The 19,846-nt window shown below is 45.4% G+C and overlaps 1 protein-coding gene across 1 annotated transcript; it reads left to right on the forward strand.

The window, feature by feature from the left end:
- Positions 1-2,017: 2,017 nt before the first annotated feature.
- Positions 2,018-12,142, forward strand: ACTR5 (actin related protein 5). Its single transcript, XM_062009379.1, has 9 exons — positions 2,018-2,410; positions 3,139-3,368; positions 4,216-4,385; positions 5,185-5,402; positions 5,687-5,869; positions 8,026-8,148; positions 8,591-8,730; positions 9,658-9,790; positions 11,173-12,142. Exons 1-9 carry the CDS (start codon positions 2,027-2,029, stop codon positions 11,419-11,421), a joined length of 1,830 nt encoding a protein of 609 aa, XP_061865363.1. The 5' UTR covers positions 2,018-2,026; the 3' UTR covers positions 11,422-12,142.
- Positions 12,143-19,846: the final 7,704 nt, after the last annotated feature.

The following is a 19,846-nucleotide window of genomic DNA, read 5'->3' on the forward strand; positions in this document are numbered from 1 at the left end:
AGAATCTCTTTAACAGCTTCCCCCACCCCTAAAGAAAGGTTTGAAAGTGTATGAAATGAGAGGGTTAGGTTTGCTTTCTGGGGATTTTTTTAATAGACATTTAAAAAACTACTTGTCCTTTCCTTTCTTAAATCAAATAACCTCTGAGAAAAAGGGTGAGGGGAAGGAAGAACAGCTGACAGCAGCTTATCTTCTCAAGCATTTTTAATAGAAAAGTATAATAATTTGAGTTTGGTTTTCCATATGCTGACAACAGTACTGAAAAAAACCCTCTAGTTTCCTTCTATGACAAGTGGTATTAGCCTAAAAATAGCTAGCAGAGTGCTTTAAAGATAAAGTTAAATAAAGTCTTTATACAGGAGCATTTTATCTGATCAACTACAGAACTTACCTTCATTAAGTAGGAGCTGTAGCCAGATAATCATCATGATCAACAGCATTACAAATGGCAAACAAAACCAGAAGAAAAGAAGAGGAAAGGTCAGATCATTCACTAAAGGAACCAGAGGATACTTCATTGCTTGCTTCAGGTTACACTAAGTTTAGAACAGCTCTGCTCTGCTTTACTACCTTTTAATAACTGCCATTGCATCACTCTTAATCTCAAGAAGACAACTGATATACTCAAAGGGGAGAGTCCTGTGCTATGCAGGAAGGGAGGAATAAGGATTACCTACAGGATAAGAGCAACTCAGAAAACATCTGATTTGATTGTCATTCTTTCAGCTGCTATTTCAAGGATAAATACAAGTTAAGAAGCTTTCAAGACTTATGTTAAAACAATAGTTAAAGGTGTGTTTATGTCTTCAGAGATACAGGGTACATATCAAAGCATTTCAGCTGCTTTGAAACTGGGTAGCCAAGGTTCCTTTTAAGAAATCAATACATCAGAATCAACCCCTCAGAGATGTGTAGAACATGACTAGCTAGAAGATACTTGTCTCAGGCTTTCTTATTTGACATGGAGCACGAATATGTCCCACATTAATATGGACTCTGTTTTTAACCTAATCTGTCCCTTTAGAGACATGTTAACCCATTAGGAAAAGAATTCTTTGCATTTTAGTCACCTTTCTATCTCCCTTTTATCTAAGAAAGGCAAGCTAGCATGGTTCATAGGATTTATGTCCATAAAGGTATCGCTTAATAGTAAAGGAGCTCAGCAATGAGCAAAGTAGGAAGAGATACGTGACTCTGGTAACTTGATATTCATCCCACTGTACATTTCTCCTTCAGTAAAACAAACCATTATCCATCATTTACCTCACACGGGGTTATTTGGCTAAATTGTTTGTGTAGCTCTCGGTAAACCTTAGAGGAAAGCGGCTATGTGAGTGTATGCTATGACTGATTGCACGCATTTAATGTTCTTACTTGTGTGCGTTTGTTTTTATGTAGCAACAGCCCCTTGAAATGAGATTTTAATCCCAAGAACTAAATGAACTTTGCAATTCTTATTAATTCACCTTATTACCACCCGTGTAATAAACTAAAGCCATTATTCCCCGCTGTGTGCGTCGGGTAAACAAGCGAGAAAAGCCATTAATGCCCCGACTTTCACGGACGCGAAGTATTTGCAGTCCCCATTTCACACAGCGCGGGCTGAAGGTTGGTGGCATCTCTGACAGCCAGGCTGTCCCCGGGGCAGCGACACGAGTGACGGAGGGGAGCCGAATGCAGGGCTGTGATCGCTTCCCATCAGCGGTGACGCGTTCCCTCAGGCGTGTCACCGCGACCACCGCGCTGCCCCCGGCTCCTCACCCGGCCGTGCGCCACGCACACTGCGGGAGCTTTTCGGTCCGGCTTTAAGGGGCTGTGGCTGCGAGAGAGGGGTGCGGGGGTGCCGATCTGTGGCTGCGTGAGAGGGGTGCGGGGGTGCCGATCTGTGGCTGCGAGAGAGGGGTGCGGGGGTGCGGATCCTCACCGCCGCGGGCTGCTGCCGGAGCTTCCCCTCGCTCCGCCGCGGCCCGGAACCGGCGCCGGTGGCCGCGTTTCCCGGCCGGAGGGCGCCGGGGAGCGCAGCAAGATGGCGGCGGGCTCGCGGGTGTTCCCCTTCCGCGACGCGCGCTGGGCCCCGGACCCGGTGCTGGAGCCGAGCGCGGCCGTGCGGTCGCCGCAGCCGGTGCCGCTGGTGATCGATAACGGCTCCTTTCAGACGCGGGCGGGTTGGGCCTCCCCCGACCCCGCAGTCCCCGCCGAACCTCTGCTGCGGTTCCGCTCGCTGGCGGCGAAGAGCCGCGGGGCCCGCGGCGGGGCCGGCGCCGAGACGCAGGTGGGCAACGACCTGGGCAGCCCCGAGCCGCTGCGCTGGCTGCTCCGCTCGCCCTTCGACCGCAACGTGCCCGTCCAGCTGGAGCTGCAGGAGCTGCTCCTCGACCACGTGTTCCAGCGGCTCGGCGTCGCCTCGCAGGTACGGCCGGGCGGGGAGCGGGGATGCCGGGCCCAGCGGAGACTTTGCGGGTGAAACCAGGCCCGGCCCTGTGGAGGGGCTCGGGTGGAGCGGGAGGTTGTGTCTGGCAGCGTAGTGCGAATGGGAAATCCGGCATCACCTTGTCTGTCTAGGGATCTGCACATCTGTTTTGCCCCCTCCTTGCACCCGCGGGGTGCACGGGCTCCGAGCAGCCTGCAACAGTGACTGCCCAGCGATGGCATTTGAACCACGCTGTTCTCTTAATTTCTTCGTAGTTTTGTGGTAAAATAAGGAGGAGGTTTGGTCTGCAGCATCTTGTCAGACCACAGTCAAAACCAGCATCCAGGATCAGTTTTTGAGAAGGAAATTAAGCGTTATGAAGTGCTGAACTAAAACTTCTAATAGTTTTCACTCACACTTCAGCACCTCATTGCATGGCTTTTGGTTACTTAGATTTGTGGTAATTTAAAAATCTATTCCCTAAGAGTGGCCCTTAAGAGTTTATTCTTTGGTTGAATTAACAGTGAAAGCCTTGCTGTTGACAAGACTGCTTTATTTACTCCCTTAAGCAATTGATATAATTTAACTTGCATGATTAATACCCTGCATGTGAAGTGTTTTCTCATTGCTGCTTTGGAAGAGTTCTTGCTGATCTTCAAAAGAAGCAGCAAGGATAAGTATCCCTGGGTTCTTCCTTTTATACCTTTATTATTTTTCTTTTCTTACAGGGTTGTGTTGATCATCCAATTGTGTTGACGGAAGCAGTGTGCAACCCTCTGTATTCGAGGCAAATGATGTCAGAGCTCCTCTTTGAATGTTATCAGGTGCCAAAAGTGTCCTATGGTGTAGATAGCTTGTACAGTTTTTACCACAACAGGAGGCAGAACTGGCCCTGCAGTGGTTTGGTGATATCTTCAGGTTATCAATGCACACACATTTTGCCAGTCTTAGAAGGCAGGTGAGTTCTTGGCTTGTAAAGTACAGTGCAGCCTCTCTTTGTCAGTCATCCAGTTTTCAGTGATGCAAATAGCTGTTCCTCTGGTATGAAATATCCCAGCTGCTGCACTCTAAGCTCTTATCCGGTCTTAAGTTATACTGAGGAGCTAAAACTGGGTCTGAGGATTTTAAGTTCTGTTGAATTTTGAATTGAAGAAGCAGTGCTGTCCTTGTACATGTTACATTTTTTCTTACTATTCATGCATAGATCTGTACTTTCAAAAGTAGAAGGAGATGTCTACCCCAAGTAAGATTAAGGCATTAAAAATTAGGCTTTAAAGCAGCTTTGGGTCAAAAGAAAATGCTCTGTGAGATTAGTGCAGCTCTTGAGGTTTTTGTCATTCTGATTGTGCTGCTATGTTGCTCTACTTTTGTTTGTTTTTTTTGTTTTAATCCTTGCTACAGGAAATGGATTTATTATATCTGGTAAATTGTTCAAACTTTCAAGGGTTACTGCTGGCCAACTGTGAAATGTCAAAAAGGTTAAAGGAACTGCTTTTAGCTCCACTAACTGTCACTTCCCTTCTTACAATAGAACATTTCCTTGCTGTAGCCAAAATTATGTCATGGTTGGTTGTTATTTGAAAGCAGAGCAGAGCCTTTCAGAAAGTATCTGCAATAAACAAAGCAGTGATTGTGCTTGTTGTTGAAGAGCAGGTGTGCTCGATTCTCTGAATCTAACTCAATCCTGACTTATTTATCTGTGAATATTCATCAGAAGTTAAACAGTAGAGATGAAAGTAGGAGATCTGTTTTATGCTGAACTCATGGATCTCTCCAGTCTCAGATGTGTCTCTTTGCATTTTCAGGTTGGATGCTAAAAACTGCAAACGTATTAATCTTGGAGGGTGTCAAGCAGCAGTTTATCTCCAACGCCTCCTTCAGCTGAAATACCCAGGACATTTTGCTGCCATCACTCTCAGTCGCATGGAGGAAATTCTGCATGAGCATAGCTACGTTGCAGAGGACTACATAGAAGGTAAAACCAGCTCGAATTTACCACTAGGGAGCGTCTGTCAGACTTAGTTGTGTCCTCACTATCTGTTGGTCTCAAGTTGTCTGAGACTCTAGTAGAAACACTCTACTGCTATCTGCTGTCTTCCTGGTAGTGTTACCTCATGGGAAATGCTCTGACAATAGTTTTGATTTGAACATTAAAATAGTTTTTTTTTCCATTTTGTAATTTAATTTCATTCCTGCTCTAGCTCAGATTTATCTGTGACTAGCAATTGGGATGATTTCAGAGGAAGAGAATTGAATTGGTTACTTTATACTTCCAACAAAACTTGAACTGGGTTAGGATGGTTTCTGCATCTAGCCCTGTTTCCTCTCTGCTTTGAGGTTTCCAGAGGACACTTCTTGGGACTTTTGTGAATTCAAGACATTTTACAGTTTCTGTGGTAAATTTCACCTTAAGTGGCCAAAGAAAAGGGTTTTCTTAAATGTATCACTTAGGAGAGAGCCAGTAGGAGCCCTTAGAAATGTGAGAGAACTCTCCCATACTTTGGGAAGAGAGAAGAGATATTAGCATGTGCTTCCCACTTCTTAGTGCTTTGTGTTTCCTGCATGCTGAACATCAGAGCAGCAAGAAGTGGTGCAGAGAGTTATGTGACTGGAAGGCAGTGCTCTGAATGTGGGGGCACCTGCCAAGAGGTGACAGAATCCTACACTGGACCATTGTTGCCTTCTTCTAAGTCTGGTCTTAGCATGGAGTGTGTACAACATGAGTCCTCATTTTCAGCCTGGCAAAACAATTCTGTTGCTTTCAAAACCTCCAGAGCTACAGAAGTGGAGGTCCCCAGAATATTATGAGAACAACATGCACAAGATGCAGCTGCCTTTCTCTAACAAACTGCTGGGGAGCACTCTGACATCAGAGGAGAAGCAGGAGAGGCGGCAGCAGCAGTTACGTCGACTTCAAGAACTCAATGCACGTCGTCGAGAAGAGAAGCTGCAGCTTGACCAAGAGAGACTGGACAGGCTACTGTACATACAGGTAACCAAGGCAAAGTTTCCTGTGTGATCTTTTGGGAGGAGGGCAGGTCATGCATCACTAAAGAATCTGCAGCTGTCCTATGTGTTTTTTAACAGGAGCTTTTTAAAGTTACTTGCAAGACAAAAGCGAGAGATGATTGATACAGAAGATGGTTCAAGGTTGTGAACAGGACTTTTTTTTGCCCATCATAATGTCTAGTAATGAAGACAAAGTGTCTGTACATGTACAGTTGACAGCTGATTACCCCATGTTGCTCATCACAGCTAACTCTGATCTGTCTGTAGGAACTTTTAGAAGATGGTCAGATGGATCAGTTCCACAAAGCTTTGGTGGAGCTGAACATGGACTCTGCAGAAGAACTTCAGTCTTACATCAACAAATTGAGTCTATCTGTTGAACAAACAAAGCAGAAAATCCTACAGGCAGAAGTCAATATTGAAGTAGATGTTGTGGACAGCAAGCCAGAGGTATAATATTTTCACCAAGTTAATCCTCCTCTCTTATTTCTGCGAGAATTAAGTTTCTGTGTGTGCTCTAGCCCTCATGGGTCAGAGAAGGGATGACTGATAATCACTCATTCCCTTTGTAGTTGCTGGCATGCCAGCTGCTGTCCTCACTGAAGGCTGACTTGCTTAGGGGTTGTAAATGCAGCAGCTAACATAATGCTTTTGTTCTTGCTTTAAACCAAACTCTTACTCTGCTTTTGCATGATTTTGATGAAATAAGTGGGCCTGGCATGTTGAAGATTTTTTTTTCACTATCTGACAATAAAATGACATTGACTTTTAAGTACTTAAACCTCAAGTGGTTGTAATCCTGAGACAACCATCCTGAAATGTCAGTAACCTTCTATTAAAAGTATAGAAGAACCTATCAAGGTTTTTTGTTAAGAACAGTATGTTCCTGTCTGTTCTTCCCTTTCAAGTGCAGAGAACTTTATAGTAAGCAGCTAGCCCTTTGCCTTCATTCTGGCTATCTTTTTGTTTTGGTACAATTAAGCAGCATATTTGTTTTCTTTACTTAACAACAAAAGATGTAATTGCTACACTGGGTTGTTGGAGTTGTCCTGAAGGGGACAAGCTTGTTTGTCTGCTTTGCCACACTAACACAGGCCCAGCACATAGCAGCTGTTTACAAGAGATAGTCTAAGGCTGTTTGTGCATTTTCTTGTGATTTCCTTTCAAGGCACAAAAGATAGAGCTTTTTTAGTTATATCAGTCTCTGCTCTGGAAAAGATAGAGAGAAAACCAGAAAATGGAAGCATAGAAGAGGATGGTGCCAGATACAGGAGTTCTTGTGTTTCACATGGGAGTTGAGATGTAGACAAAACTGACAGTGAGTTGATACCTTCTGGGTGTTTTATTTTGCCTACCCTGATCAGTAAAATTTGTGTAAGAATCAGACTGCTGTGTTTGAGTGACATTGAGGTAGATCATGGGCTTACCTTTGCAGTAAAGAGTCTTCCTGTCTTCTGTCAAAATAAATTGTGTGAGAAGAGGATGATGAAAGACTTGTCAGTTTCTTGTAGTTTTGCCCAGTGATTGTGCTGAAGTTCTAACATGTCCATCTTGAATCTCCTGCTGCTCTTTAGTAGGTCTAGGCTCAGACCTTGGAATGAATCCACAAGCCTTTTTGTTTGGGCTGTGCTTTGTGAGAGCATGTACAATTATCACCAAATGCAGTGTGAAGATAGGCCATCCCTCTGTGGCATGGGAAGGAGCATAAAAGCTAATTATGCTGTCCTAGGGTCTGTGCCAAGTCTTCAGCTGAGTTCTGTGCTTCTTTCTGTTGCTGTTGTTTAGGTTTTTTTTTTTAAAGACATAAAAAGAAATGCATTTAACAAAGTGTAGGTGTTGGAGCTTACTTCAAGTGCCTCCCAACTGTTTGCTATAGCAATGAATGCTGCTTAAACTTCAGTTGGAGTAATTGCCTAGGCTTTAAGTGGATGTAAGCTAGATATTTACAAATGTTTAAATGATGTAGCTCTGTCACATCCTCTCTTGCTTGCCAGACATCCAAACAAATGTTTCAAGTGTAAAATAACAAAACCAAATCTTCAGCAAGAAAATCCCAAAGCTAACATTGTAACACAAAAGAGATCCTTAAAAAGCTGCTCTTGCTTCACAACAGTAAGGTGCCCTTGGTTCTGAGTGATGCTTTTCATTAGGAAGAAGCTTAGGGAGTACCTTTGTGTCTGTGTAGAACAGATGGGTATTGGTATGTCCCATGTGTAAATGCTGCCTGATTGAAACTGTCAAAGACTGTGTGGCAGCTTTGTAGCTGGCAAATATTTGTTTTCCAATCCCACATAAGGATGGCAGGGGATTTAATGGTAATTATAGAGTAGTTAGAGGTGCTGGGAGTACACCAAGGTTTTAACCAATTTAAAAAGCTATTTTAATAACTCCTGTGTTGTTATGTTTAGGACATGGCTGCATGGGATCCTGGCAGGCAGCCTGTTGACTGAGGCCTTTAACTTCTGAGCTGGCATCACAGTCAATTGATTGAAAGTGTCTGATTTTTATGCTTTGAGTGAATGTCTGTCTTCTGTTTTCTGGGTTATTCACGTATGTGCCTAACACACCTGAGCTAACCTACCATCCTGCACCTTCTCTGTTTCCAGACTCCTGATTTGGATCCATTAGGCAGTGAACAGTCACTGGAGGATGTGGAAAGTATAAATGAGTTTGAACCTTTATTTGCTGAGGAGCAGCCTGAAGTTGAGAAGCCTGTTGCTGCAGTGCAGGTTTGACTTCTCCATCTATACCTCGTGCTAGAGGTTACTACCTCCTGGTTGTCCAGCTAATCTGCTAACATTTCTCCACATGCAAACATTGTGTGCCTGCTTTTGAGAGAGATGCTTGAACTATCTGAGCAGGACATTGAGAGAAGTTCTTGCAATCTTAGCTAATGGTTTAGAGCATGAATATACCCACTTGGCTCACTCTGCAGGCAGTGCTGTTGAGGCAGTGCCATGTTATTAGGGGTGGAAAAAAGTCACTCTCAATACCTTTTGTATCTTGTATTACATCCCAACAGAGTTGGAATCTTTTCCAGCATGTTCCTCTATCTGTAAGAGCATATCAATGTGGTTTTTGTACAATACTGTTTGGAAACTTTGCTTATTCTGGAGTATTGCTCTTCTTGAACATAACTTCCCCCTCCTTTTCAATCTCATCTTTTTAAAGCCCGTGTTTAACCTGGCAGAGTACCACCAGCTTTTCCTTGGAACTGAAAGAATCAGGGCTCCAGAGATTGTCTTCCAGCCCTCCCTGATAGGAGAAGACCAGGCTGGTATAGCAGAAACCATGCAATATGTCCTTGAGAGGTGAGTTTACAAAGCTACTTGGTACTTACTTCAGACAACCTAGTCTTGTTTTGTTATCAGCTTTTGCAATCCTGGTTACTGAAATATTCAAGCATGTTTTGTCAGACTGTTGTTCTTTTTGGTGAGGTTGAGCATTGCAAGTTAGCCATATCTTCCTGTTCTGAAAAGCACGTGTACCTCTTGTTTTAAGTCAGTGATCTCCAAACTTTTTTGATTGATTACTCCTTAGGTAGAAAGTGTTTGAGCACACACCTCCAACACATGTACATTTAACAGTTGCATATGAGTACTCCTGAACTAATAATATTATGTACATTTAGAAATGTACACAAAAATAGCAGTTAAACCAGGATGGGATAAAGGTGAAATAAACATTATTTTAATCACTTTTTGTATTGTTAATGAGGAAGCTTCTTCATGTACCCCAGTGGATTGTCTGGCATACACCCCAGGCTGGAGACCCCTGGTCTGCCTTGTTATAGAAGGAAACAAGAAAGCCTTGTAAATACCTGTATCCCAAAACCCTGAGCTGGCAGTCTTTGTTTCTGTGAGACCAAAATTGGGGGTGACATATTTAAGTTATGGCAAAGACACCTTTGCTGGGCAACTGTTTTCAGACAACTTGGCATTGGCAAAATGTCACCCCTGAACTGTCTGAGCATCCCAGGTTGCATTTTCTGAAACGTCAGAATTGCAGCTCTGCTGAGGTGTTGATTTATGTGGCACAGTGCACAGAGTGTCTTAAGGGTTTACTTCTGCTGCCCCCTGAAGTTCCAGAAAAGAAACACACAGAGGTTTTCACACTAGGGGAGTGAAGGAAGTTAACACAGTGAATCCTGAAGACAAGTATAAGTGTAACCCAGAGCTGTTCAGTTCATGGGAGAGATGTCCTTGAAAAAGACTGAAGTTGTTTTTTGTCCCTTGGAGGTATCCAAAGGAACAACAAGCAATTCTTGTACAGAATGTTTTTCTCACTGGTGGAAATATGATGTACCCTGGACTGAAAGCCAGAGTCCAGAAGGAACTCCTTGAAATGAGGCCATTCCAGTCATCTTTTCAGGTATGTGTATTGACAGAACATTTGCATGAACAGCCTGTCCATCTGGGATCAGAAGTAGATGGGGCTAGGAGAGGTACAGAGTGGGTGTACTCAGAGCATAGAGATGGAGAGTATTTTATGATAAGACACTGCAAACAGCTTTTTTTTTGACCTGAGAAGGTGAAGGTTAAGCAAAAACATAGTTGCTCTTTGTGAAGACATTAGAGAGAGTAGGGTAGATACCTGTTCAGCTAAAGGATTACGCCCACACAAGCATGTTTGGTTGGGAATTTGCAGATGAATTTCTTATGATTGGGAGAGTTACTGTCTGGAACAAGTGACCTTTTGTTAGACATAGTTATGGGATAATCTGTGTTCACTTCAAAACTAAGTTACCTGTTTGGTTACATGTCATGACTGAGACAGCACCAAAGAGATTCAGTATGTTGCAAATGTGTGGTGTTTTTCAACATCTTCAGTAGCAAGCACACTACAAGCTAGGCAAGTCCTAGAGTTCCCTGTGCCTTTTGTGAGGAGACTTGGTTCTGAAACCACCTTGTCTCCTCAAACCTGCCATCTTCCTGAATAGAAAACCAGGTTATAAACTGGAGAAAGGGAAAAACAAGAGTGCCAATGTAATCTGGTGATTCCACAACCTTTGTTTTGTACATAGCTCTCAGTGAGGTGTGACCAACTCAGTTGCAGCTGTAGACTTGGTATTTTTAGGAAGGCTATTGCTTGATAAGTCCTGAGTGTGCAACTTGTGTCTGTGAGAGGAAAATGAGTGTGTTTTCAATTGTCTTTAGTGTTACTTCATGTAACTGAGTAAGAGCTTCCTTCTTTCCATTAAAATACGATCTCTAGTGTGGTCCTATCAGAAATCTGTCACTGCACATGTATTACATCTGGGATTTACATGGTGTCTAGTCTAGCAAGCCCATAGCTGAACCAGAAAAGCAGTTCATGCTACAGTAACTTAAATGAACTTGTGAGTGGACACCAGTGAAAAGAGCACATGTGGTTCTTTCCCACATACTGCCATCTTCTAGCTTGCCATGTTCCTTCCTGCTGCTTCAAGGGATGAAGTTTTGCTAGAGCACTTGATACTGGTTTTGTAGTGCCACCATTCTTCCAGCATTGGCTTCCAGCTGTGAGTGCTGTTGGTTGGGAATGTGATAGACCTATGTGCTTCCTCAACCTGTAGAAACAGAGAAGGCTGATGGAGAATTGATCTCAAGGTGAAAACACACTTAAAAATATTCCTCTTCCCCAGAGGCACTAAATAATCAGTGCAGACTTCTGAAATTCAGTGGTTTGTGTCACATACCACTATAATCAAGGTAGAAAGGGCTTTTCTGTCCTGTGCAGAATTGACATTGTTGCACTCTTTTCCTTCTCTCCAGGTTCACCTCGCTTCCAGTCCTGTTTTGGATGCCTGGTATGGGGCTAGGGATTGGGCAGTGGAATACATGGCCCGTGAGGAAGGCTGGATAACCAGAAAAGACTATGAAGAAAAAGGGGGAGAATACCTCAAGGAACACTGTGCTTCAAATGTCTATGTCCCCATTCGCCTTCCAAAGCAGCCCCCACGGGCTGCAGAGGCATCAGCACCCGGCAGAGCGCTCACGGGCAATTCCTCTGAGCAGGCCTAGCACCAGCCTTGTCACAGGCCCTGGAGGGAGAGGTCATCATGCAGAGGGGAGCAATCCCTTTGTGCAGTGTGAGCTGTGGGGCTGTGCAGGCCTTGGCCTGGCCTTGCAGGTTGCTTGGAGAGCACGAAGCAGCTCATGAAGTCGCACAGCAGTCCCGGCTCGAGCACCGCAGCGTGTGTCAGTGAGGAGGAACACAGCACAAGTGCATTCCAGAGGAAAGCACTGTCTTATAAACTTCCATTGTAAGACTCAGGGGTTTTGAGAGTGGATGTTTCACAGCTGTTTTGTAAATTATTTAATTAAAATGTACTGGTTTTATGCTGCTTTTCCCAGGTGATGCAGAGGCTGGGCTGGGACTGAGTCAGCCCTGTGGGACCCCCTCACCGGGCACAGTGAGTGTCGGTCAGGGCTTGTCAGGGCACATCTGAGGGGCCAGGCTGTGTCTCTTTGTTTACACACTTACTACTAAAGCACTGCCAGGTAAGGGATGGCATTTCAGGTGCATTTAGACTTTATGTCAGTGATACTGAAACAGGAGAGCTGTCAACATAAAGCTCTGTCTGGGGATAAAGACAGAACCCTCCCTGAAGTGCAGCCCGGCACTGCCATATCCCGGCAGTCCTTGAGTGGTTTACAAGAGTGGTGGCTGAGCACAGCAGCTCTTGACTGTTAGGACTTTTCATATCAAAAGTTGTTTTAGCAATAAAGCAAACTTTTTGCTTCACCATTAACTTCTCTGTTTCAGTGATTTGACCTCTTAAAGAGTACAGGAATGTGAGTAATGGGTTGGATGTTGCTGAAAAATGCAGGTTTGCAGACAAGCCCTTGTCCTGCTACACAATGTCTTCTAGCTTATATTTGACTGGGGATTCAGTCATCACACTGAGCAGCTTCATATTGCTTACCCAAAACAATAATCAGCCTGAAGTTCTAAACTGAAACCTAAACAGTCTCCATCACTTTGGCAAAAGCTGGAAACTACTAGGCTGCAAAAGGTAAGGCTATGGGCAAAATATCCAGACTGTAACTGGTATAAAGAAGGTGAAAAGGTGATTGTTCTGTGTCCCCTAGGGGCTGAAAGAGTATCAAGATAAGTAGTCATCAGGCAGACTCAGAGTCGAGGATGTGAGGTGCTTGTTGATGCTGAAGTGAGGCATTTGTTGCCACAGGATGTGATACACACATTTCTGGGTTGGAAAAGCACTACTCAGGTCAACTGAAGAAAGAAAAATCTGCTGTAAATATGGAGATGTCACCTGTGTGTGGGAGGTCCTACAGTCACTTGTTCCCTGCTGAGTAGGAGGGAAGTTGTTGCAACCCTCCTGTCTCACATGATTCCTGTGGCATCCAGCACTGGTCCCTCTCAGGTGGGATACAGATGCAGGTCTTGGGGGACTTTTGGCCTGGTCTTGTCAGGCTTTCTGGCTGGGGAGGAGGAGAAGGGTTCTTGCTGCCATCAGGTAATCTCAAGTTTGCACTATTGATCCTATCCCTAGCTGCCTGGAGGCTCACTGATTGCCAGCACCTTTAAGGCAATTATAAGGGTGGTAAAGAATGTGAAGAAACATGCTGTGCTGGGCAGAGTTACACCCCAATGTGTCTTACCTCAGCTCCTGGCAGTGATCTGGAGTTGAATATATGACATCCCATTTGACCTCTTTAACTGCTGTGGCAGTGACTAGTCAAGACAGAAATCTGTTGTGATGGTGTTGGATGTGAAATAGACGAGAAGCTGTTGTGCATGAAACTTGCAGAATGAAGGCCTGAAAGGGCAGCTGTGATTATGTTCCTTCTAAATGTTTGGCCAGATTATGCCAACCACTTGCACTAATTCAAAGGAGAAGCTAATTCTGTGCAGACACACCAGATCAGCTGCTTAAACAGCTTCAAGAAGGTATAATTTTATAATCTCTGAAATATTAGCTGTTCATTGGTTCCTTTATCCCCACAATAGCTGGAGTAACTAATGAACAGCGTGATCACAGTCACAGGCTGTTCTAAATGTGCTGATGGGCATTCAGTTGCTTGGAGCAGCACTAAGAAGAGTGTGAATGTTGCAAAACAGGAATAGTTTTACCTATTGAAGTTTGGTTCCCTGGGTACAATTTCACAGAATGGTGGGGGTTGGAAGGGACCTCAAGATATCATCCAGCCCAATCCCCTGCCAGAGCAGGAGCACCTAGAGTAGGTCACACAGGAACTCATCCAGGTGGGTTTGAATGTCTCCAGAGAGGGAGACTCCACAGCCCATCTGGGCAGCCCCTGCCAGTGCTCCCTCACCTCAACAGGGAAGAAATTCTTCCTTGTGTGTGTTTGGAACCTCTTCTGTTCCAGCTTGTACCCATTGTCTCTTGACCTACATTGGCCATCACTGAGCACAGCCTGGCTCCAGCCTCCTGACACTTGCTATCTATTTGTAAACATCAATGAGGTCACCCCTCAGTCTCCAGCAGGCTAAGGAGCCCCAGCTCCCTCAACCTTTTATCACAAGGGAGATGTTCCACTCTATCATCTTTGTGGCCCTGTGCTGAACTCTCTCCAGCAGCTCCCTGTCCTTCTGGACCTGAGGGGCCCAGAACTAGACACTGTTCCAGATGTGGTCTGACAAGGGCAGAGTAGAGGGCGAGGAGAACCTTTCTTGCCCTACTGCCCACAGCCCTTCTAATCCACCCCAGGATGCCACTGGCCTTGGCCATGAGGGCACAATGTTCTGTGGTGCTATGTGAGCATTGGTGCTGACAGGAGGAAGATGGAAGGAGGGGGTGGTGTTGAGGGCAGGAGAACACAACATTAATTTTTACAGTAAGTGTTGGTCAGAGTCCTTGTGGAGCTCTACCCTTCTAACCGTTGTGACAAGGTTTCTCCTGCCCATATGCAGAATTTGGCACAGGGCTCTTGGACCATTTCCTCTGTGCATTGGCTTATGCCACCTGAGAGGGGAACAGGCCAATAAGGCACCTGCGTGGCTCCTGTTTCAGGGGACTTCTGGCAGTGTGAGAAGCAGTAGGAGGAATTGTTACAATGAGAAAACTCTTCACTGAAGGGGAAGAATTAAGATTATGTTGTGGACAGGAAGCTTGAACTGATGCTGTGAGAGCCTTTGCCAAGTGATCACAGAGCTGCTGCTGAGTGAGCTGCTGTGCAGGCAGCCTCAGCATCTGCAGGGTGTTTATCCTGGTGGGTGTCCTGCAAGCTGACAAAGTGCAGTCAGCAGTTCAGAGGTGGCCAACTGGTTCCCATTTGGTTCTCAGTATATTCAGTTCAAAGCAGCCTGTAACCTGATTGCACAAGTGGGTTATCACTCAGTTCAGGTCAGAGAATACAAAAGTACAAGCTGCAATTTAACAGGCACGATGAGCTTGATCTATTTAGTCTAAAAGAGTTCAAAGTGGGTTCCAACTTTCAGAGGGTCCCCAAGACCTGCAGAAATACCATGTTAGGGAGAAGCTCTGGAGCCTAAACAGAGCTTCTGTGTTTGATGCCCCAGATTTCTGTTTGAGCTGCACACCAGCATTGCTTTTGGCCTTCAAAGCTTCTTCTGTTTCCTGTGTCACAGCTACTTCAAACACTAACCATTCCATGCTAAATCTCCACGAGGACACCAAGATTAGAACTCTTTGCTCCAGTTACTAATCTCTCAAATACTTAATGTGCTGTGTAAGAAGCATTTCAAAAGCAGGAGAAGATGCCCATGAGCTGTCACTTCAATGTTAGGATTATCCCTCCAGAGACAGCCTGCAATGATCCCCTAGCAGCCAGTCATAAAGCAGAAGTTTGGAGCTTGTGTGGGCTGAGCAGGGGAGGGGAGAATGCTGTAATGGATTTAACATTATCCTCCCAAGTCAGATGGTGGGATTTCCACCCCGGTTTGACACGTCAGGCTCAGGGCAGCTGTGCTGATTCCCATGGCTCGCTCCCTGTGTTGTGCAGTGAGCCATTCCCTGAGCATCAGATTCGACAAAACAACTGTTTCAAATGGCCCCAGTGTGGGTTGCCAAGAGTTCTTCAGGCTCCCTTTGCTCTCTCCTCTCAGGTGCATGATTTCCTTTAACACCTTTCCCCCTCCTTGTTCATCACACAAGCCCAACGCTACTTCTTAGGGTGGCAAAGTGACATAGTTTCAAGTTTTGGGGTTTTTTTTACAGCCTTGGGGATCTTTTCTTCCTCTTTTTGAGCAATAGGCTTGGTTTCACATTTCCTAATGAAGCAGAGACCATGATGAGAGCACTGCACTGGGAATCAGGAGACCTGGATCCATTGTCATGGCTGTTTACTCAGGATGAGCCCTGGCTGTTTGCTCTGACCTCAGCTCTGTGCTTCAGCATCTCTACCAGCAAAGCTAACCCCAGAGTGGTGCTAGCAGAGGATCTCTCTGAGCACATAATTACTGTAGAAGACAATAAGGGTGGTAGGAAGGCTGGAAAGGAGTTTGTGGGGAAGGAAAACAATGGAGAACAAGTCCATCCATGCTCAATGCACTGTGGGGCAAGTGGAAGGTCTTCACTCATTGCCTGAAGCTGGGAGAAGCACCTAGCATGGTAGGAGTCACTGCATGCAGGTATGCTTTTATTGGTAGGCAATTGCTGTTGAGCACTGTCAGTTGGACCATGAAGCAAGCTGCATTTATGGTCTGAATTAGAAGACTTTATGCTTTTAAAATGCCTCCATTTCAGCAGGACTGCAGTTTTTTAGCTTTTTATTTATTTCAGGACTGAGATGATCTATGAAGCATCTTCTCCCTTCTGCCAGAAAACAAATGTGCTGTGCTGATGAGGAAAGCATCTTTTATGTTACCCAGTGAGATTCTGTGAAGGCATCCAGGTTCCTGCACTTCCAGTAGCTATAGCCAGGCTGCTAGATCCAGAGGAAGCTCATCCCTGGGGAGGCTCAGTGCACTGCTCTTGGCAGATCTGGTTGGACAAATGAGCTTTACAACATGCAAGGAAAACGTGTGGCTTCATTCAAGCCTATGTCAGATGATTTCCAGAGGAGAGGCACCTTTGGAAAGCATCTAAGATCTTCACGTTTGAACTACTTGGGAACATGGTGGATGTTAGAATTCCTTGCTTAGATGAATGGCAAGAATATGTAGTGGACCTCTGGGTGGCTGAAATTTGGAGGGGTGGTGGCAATCTGCAGCCCCAAAAGCTGCCATGGTGGCATGTGGGAGTGGCACATGGGTCTGCTGTGTAGGTACTTTCCCAAAGGCCCTTTAGGAGGGGTGGGAGGCTGCTGGCTGCAGCTGAGGATGATTTTTCCCTCCTGGGGACTTTCAGCCTTGTCCAAAGCTTTCTTGGAGGCGAGAGGCCTGTGCAAATGGTTTTTGGGTAGTCTCATCTTTCCACTAAAGATTTTGCAGTGGAGATCTTGCTCTTCAGGGTGTTCTCACTGTCTTCAAAGGAGAATAGTAATAAATAAGAAAGCCCAACCTGCCTCACAGATGCTTGTTTCTGCATTCCAATGGCAGCCCAGCTGCATCCAGATATGAAACAGTCCAGTTGTTCTGATCTTCCTGCTCTGCTTTGGGGACTATCAGGAACTGTCACAGGGCTTCTCCACACAGTTTAAGTACAGTTGCTGTTAGAATGACCAGAAGTCTCTTGAGGCACATGAAGCCCTTTTCCTCAGGAGTGACCTCTGCTGTCACCTCTCTCACCTTGAGCACCAGCTGCCTTCCAGCATTTTGTCCCTTTCACTTAGCTAAATCCACCTGATCTAGAAGCCATCAACTAATATGCTGTCAGTGCTCCAGAGGTCCCAAACTGTTGTCTTAGATGTATCCATAACAACATGCCCCTGGGATTCAATCATAGGAAGGAGGAGGGTTGTCACAAGGTAGATGCCATCTGCTTGCCTGGGTTTGAGCTATTAGTGAGCTTCTTGCATAACACCTTGCAGAAGCTTGTCTGGTGTTAGGAAAAGCACCTCTGACTTCCTAATGTGACAGGTTTAGGGGTGTCTTGGTCACCTTTAAACTTAGTTTTATGTCACTTGTGTTAAGTGTGTGCATTAGCATGATGCTCCTGGCTGGCATTTCTTCTCAGCACTGGGAAATACATTTCAAACCCTCATCCTTAGACCACTTTTTTGTTTTTTACCCCCCACACTACAACTTGTTTAAAATATACCCCACTCCTCCTCCTCACCCCAGATTCCTGCTACATACCTGGCATTCCTTCATCCTTAATGAGATGAAGGAGTGGGGGATTTCACCCTCTTGGAATTTTAGAGGAATACTAAGTGGATTTCTCATGAAAAGCCCCATTTAGGGTACAAATCTCCCTGAAAGATAGTCCCTGCATGGCAAACCTTGCTTTTGCTGATGATGTTGAACAGAGTTTTAGTTCCTTATTCAGTAGCTACTTTCTGCCTGGGCTGCCTTGTAAGTGTTGATGGACACTGCATTAGAACAAGCTTCTGGTGTGGATGAAGCAGAGGAGTCTTGCATCCTGGCAAAGGTAAGTAGGGACACCAGTGGAACTCCTGGGCTGTTGAAGTTTTGTCAGTCACTGCAAATAGGAGCAAACTCTCCATATAGAGAGAAGATGAGAAAGATTAAGTCAAAATTGTTTTCTTCCAGGCTCAGTCATTAATTTACTCTAATAAACATAAAGCTGCTTTGGATCAAAGATTCCTCCAGCCTGGTCCTGCTAGTGACCTCCAGGCTATGTTGAGGGACAAGTGTAAGAATAGGAGCAGGAGAGTATATGTGTATAAAACAAGGTTGTAAATCACTACAGTTGGTTAATGGTATGTAGCCAGAGAGGCAAATGAACACAGTGCTTCTGTGTGTCTTTACATGGGATCCATCCCCATTGCAGGACTCTGCCCTCTTACATGGATTGGAAGAACAGGTTAAGGCATCCACATTACAGAGCTCCCCAAGGATGTGGGTTTTGGAGTAGCAACACCACACTGTGAACACCCACTTTGGTGTCACTGTGCTGTGGCTGTTCCTGAGCCTGCAGTGAAGCTGCTGTGGTAGCCCCAAGCCACAGTGAAGGGCTGGGACAGGACACTGCATGTGGCCAGCGAGCCCAGCTCTGCCTCTTGCTCTGGGAGAGGGGCTTTAGTGCAGTTCTGTGGGGCAGATACAAAGGCAGTGAGAGCCCTGAGTCCTGTTGTTGAGAGGCCCCAGGTTACTTTCATCCAGGTCCAGGGCCATAGGCTCTTGTTGCTGCTGAGGAAACAATGGAGAGGAAAGCTTTGATTTCACCAGCAGCAGCAGCCTCCTGCTCAAGGGTGGTGCAGATGGAAGGAACTGGGGGCCAGGGGCTTGGGTTTTTTCTGCTTTTATCCTTTGTTAACTGCTGGTAACTTCTTGTTGTGGGAACTCCTGTGACCTCTCTTCAGGCTTTGTTTATGTGCTTCTACTGACATTGTTCCCAGCAGGCCTTTGATATTCAGCCCCAGGAGTGTCCTCTGGCTTGGGAACAGGAAGAGTAGAGCTCACTGCCCACAGGCACACTCCAGCCAGGGACCTCCTCATTGCCTGTGGAAGATGAATTAATCCCATGCTTCTGTGGACTGTCCCCATGTTGATGACTTGTGCCCAGCATCTGCCCTCCTCTCTGGCTCTGGCAGGAGCAGCTGCTGGTGCTGTGCTGCCAGCGAGCAGGGAAGGGGCGGAGAACAACCGGCATTTGTGGGGAATTGTCATGTTCTTCTAGGAAGAGAAGAACAGGGGAGTTGCAGAGCTTCTGTACTGGCTTCAGGCTGCAGATTCATGCCTGGAGGAGCTGGGAGATGCCCAACACGTGGGATTCAGGGGAGCTTTGCTCAGGTCTCCTGTCTGCAGTGTCCTGGGGGTGCCTCAGCCATCACTGACCCTTCTCATCAGGGATGAATTGAGGCTGGAAGTAATGATTCCCCAGCTCCTGAGGGCTTGGCTGCTCATTGTGCTGGGCACATTTCCACGTGTACCCATTTTGCAACAGTTCCTGCTCACAGGAGGCTCTGTTTCTGCCCCTCACTTCCCAGATCATTTTGTCTGGGTATTGAATGAAAACAGCTTTTATAATGATTCCAAAATAAAGGAGATAATTCATATTTATACTATCCCCTGATCCAGTTCTTGTGAAGGCATTTAAAAAATCCCAGTGAATACTGTTTTTCACAACAAAACATCCCCCAGGCAGCAAAGAAGATAATTCCCAGGAGCCATAAACCCCTTGAGTGTGTTTACCCAACTCAAAATGTACTTTATAATATTATATCCCCTTCAACCTACTCTGCTATTTTACATGCTGGGATATGAAATATGTATAAGCAGGGGTTGAGCTGTGTGTCTCACAGAGAGCTTGGAAATGAGTCTTTAATTGCAAATTTCACGAGCTCTGGATGTCAGTTTTTAAAGCAGTCATTCCAATCCCAGGAGCCAGGAGTCATGAGCAATTGATTTGATCAGGTATCAAAATACACCCTT

This window comes from Colius striatus, chromosome 16 (genome assembly GCF_028858725.1).
Source record: "Colius striatus isolate bColStr4 chromosome 16, bColStr4.1.hap1, whole genome shotgun sequence".
In the NCBI taxonomy this organism is placed as follows: domain Eukaryota; kingdom Metazoa; phylum Chordata; class Aves; order Coliiformes; family Coliidae; genus Colius; species Colius striatus.

What these genes read in the sequence shown, in the direction of transcription:
- ACTR5 (XM_062009379.1), top strand. Translation starts at nt 2,027, where the DNA reads ATGGCGGCGGGCTCGCGGGTGTTCCCCTTCCGCGACGCGCGCTGGGCC. An exon ending in ACAGGCTACTGTACATACAG is followed by an intron (nt 5,403 to 5,686) that starts GTAACCAAGGCA and finishes ATCTGTCTGTAG; the next exon opens with GAACTTTTAGAAGATGGTCA. An exon ending in ATGCAATATGTCCTTGAGAG is followed by an intron (nt 8,731 to 9,657) that starts GTGAGTTTACAA and finishes TGTCCCTTGGAG; the next exon opens with GTATCCAAAGGAACAACAAG.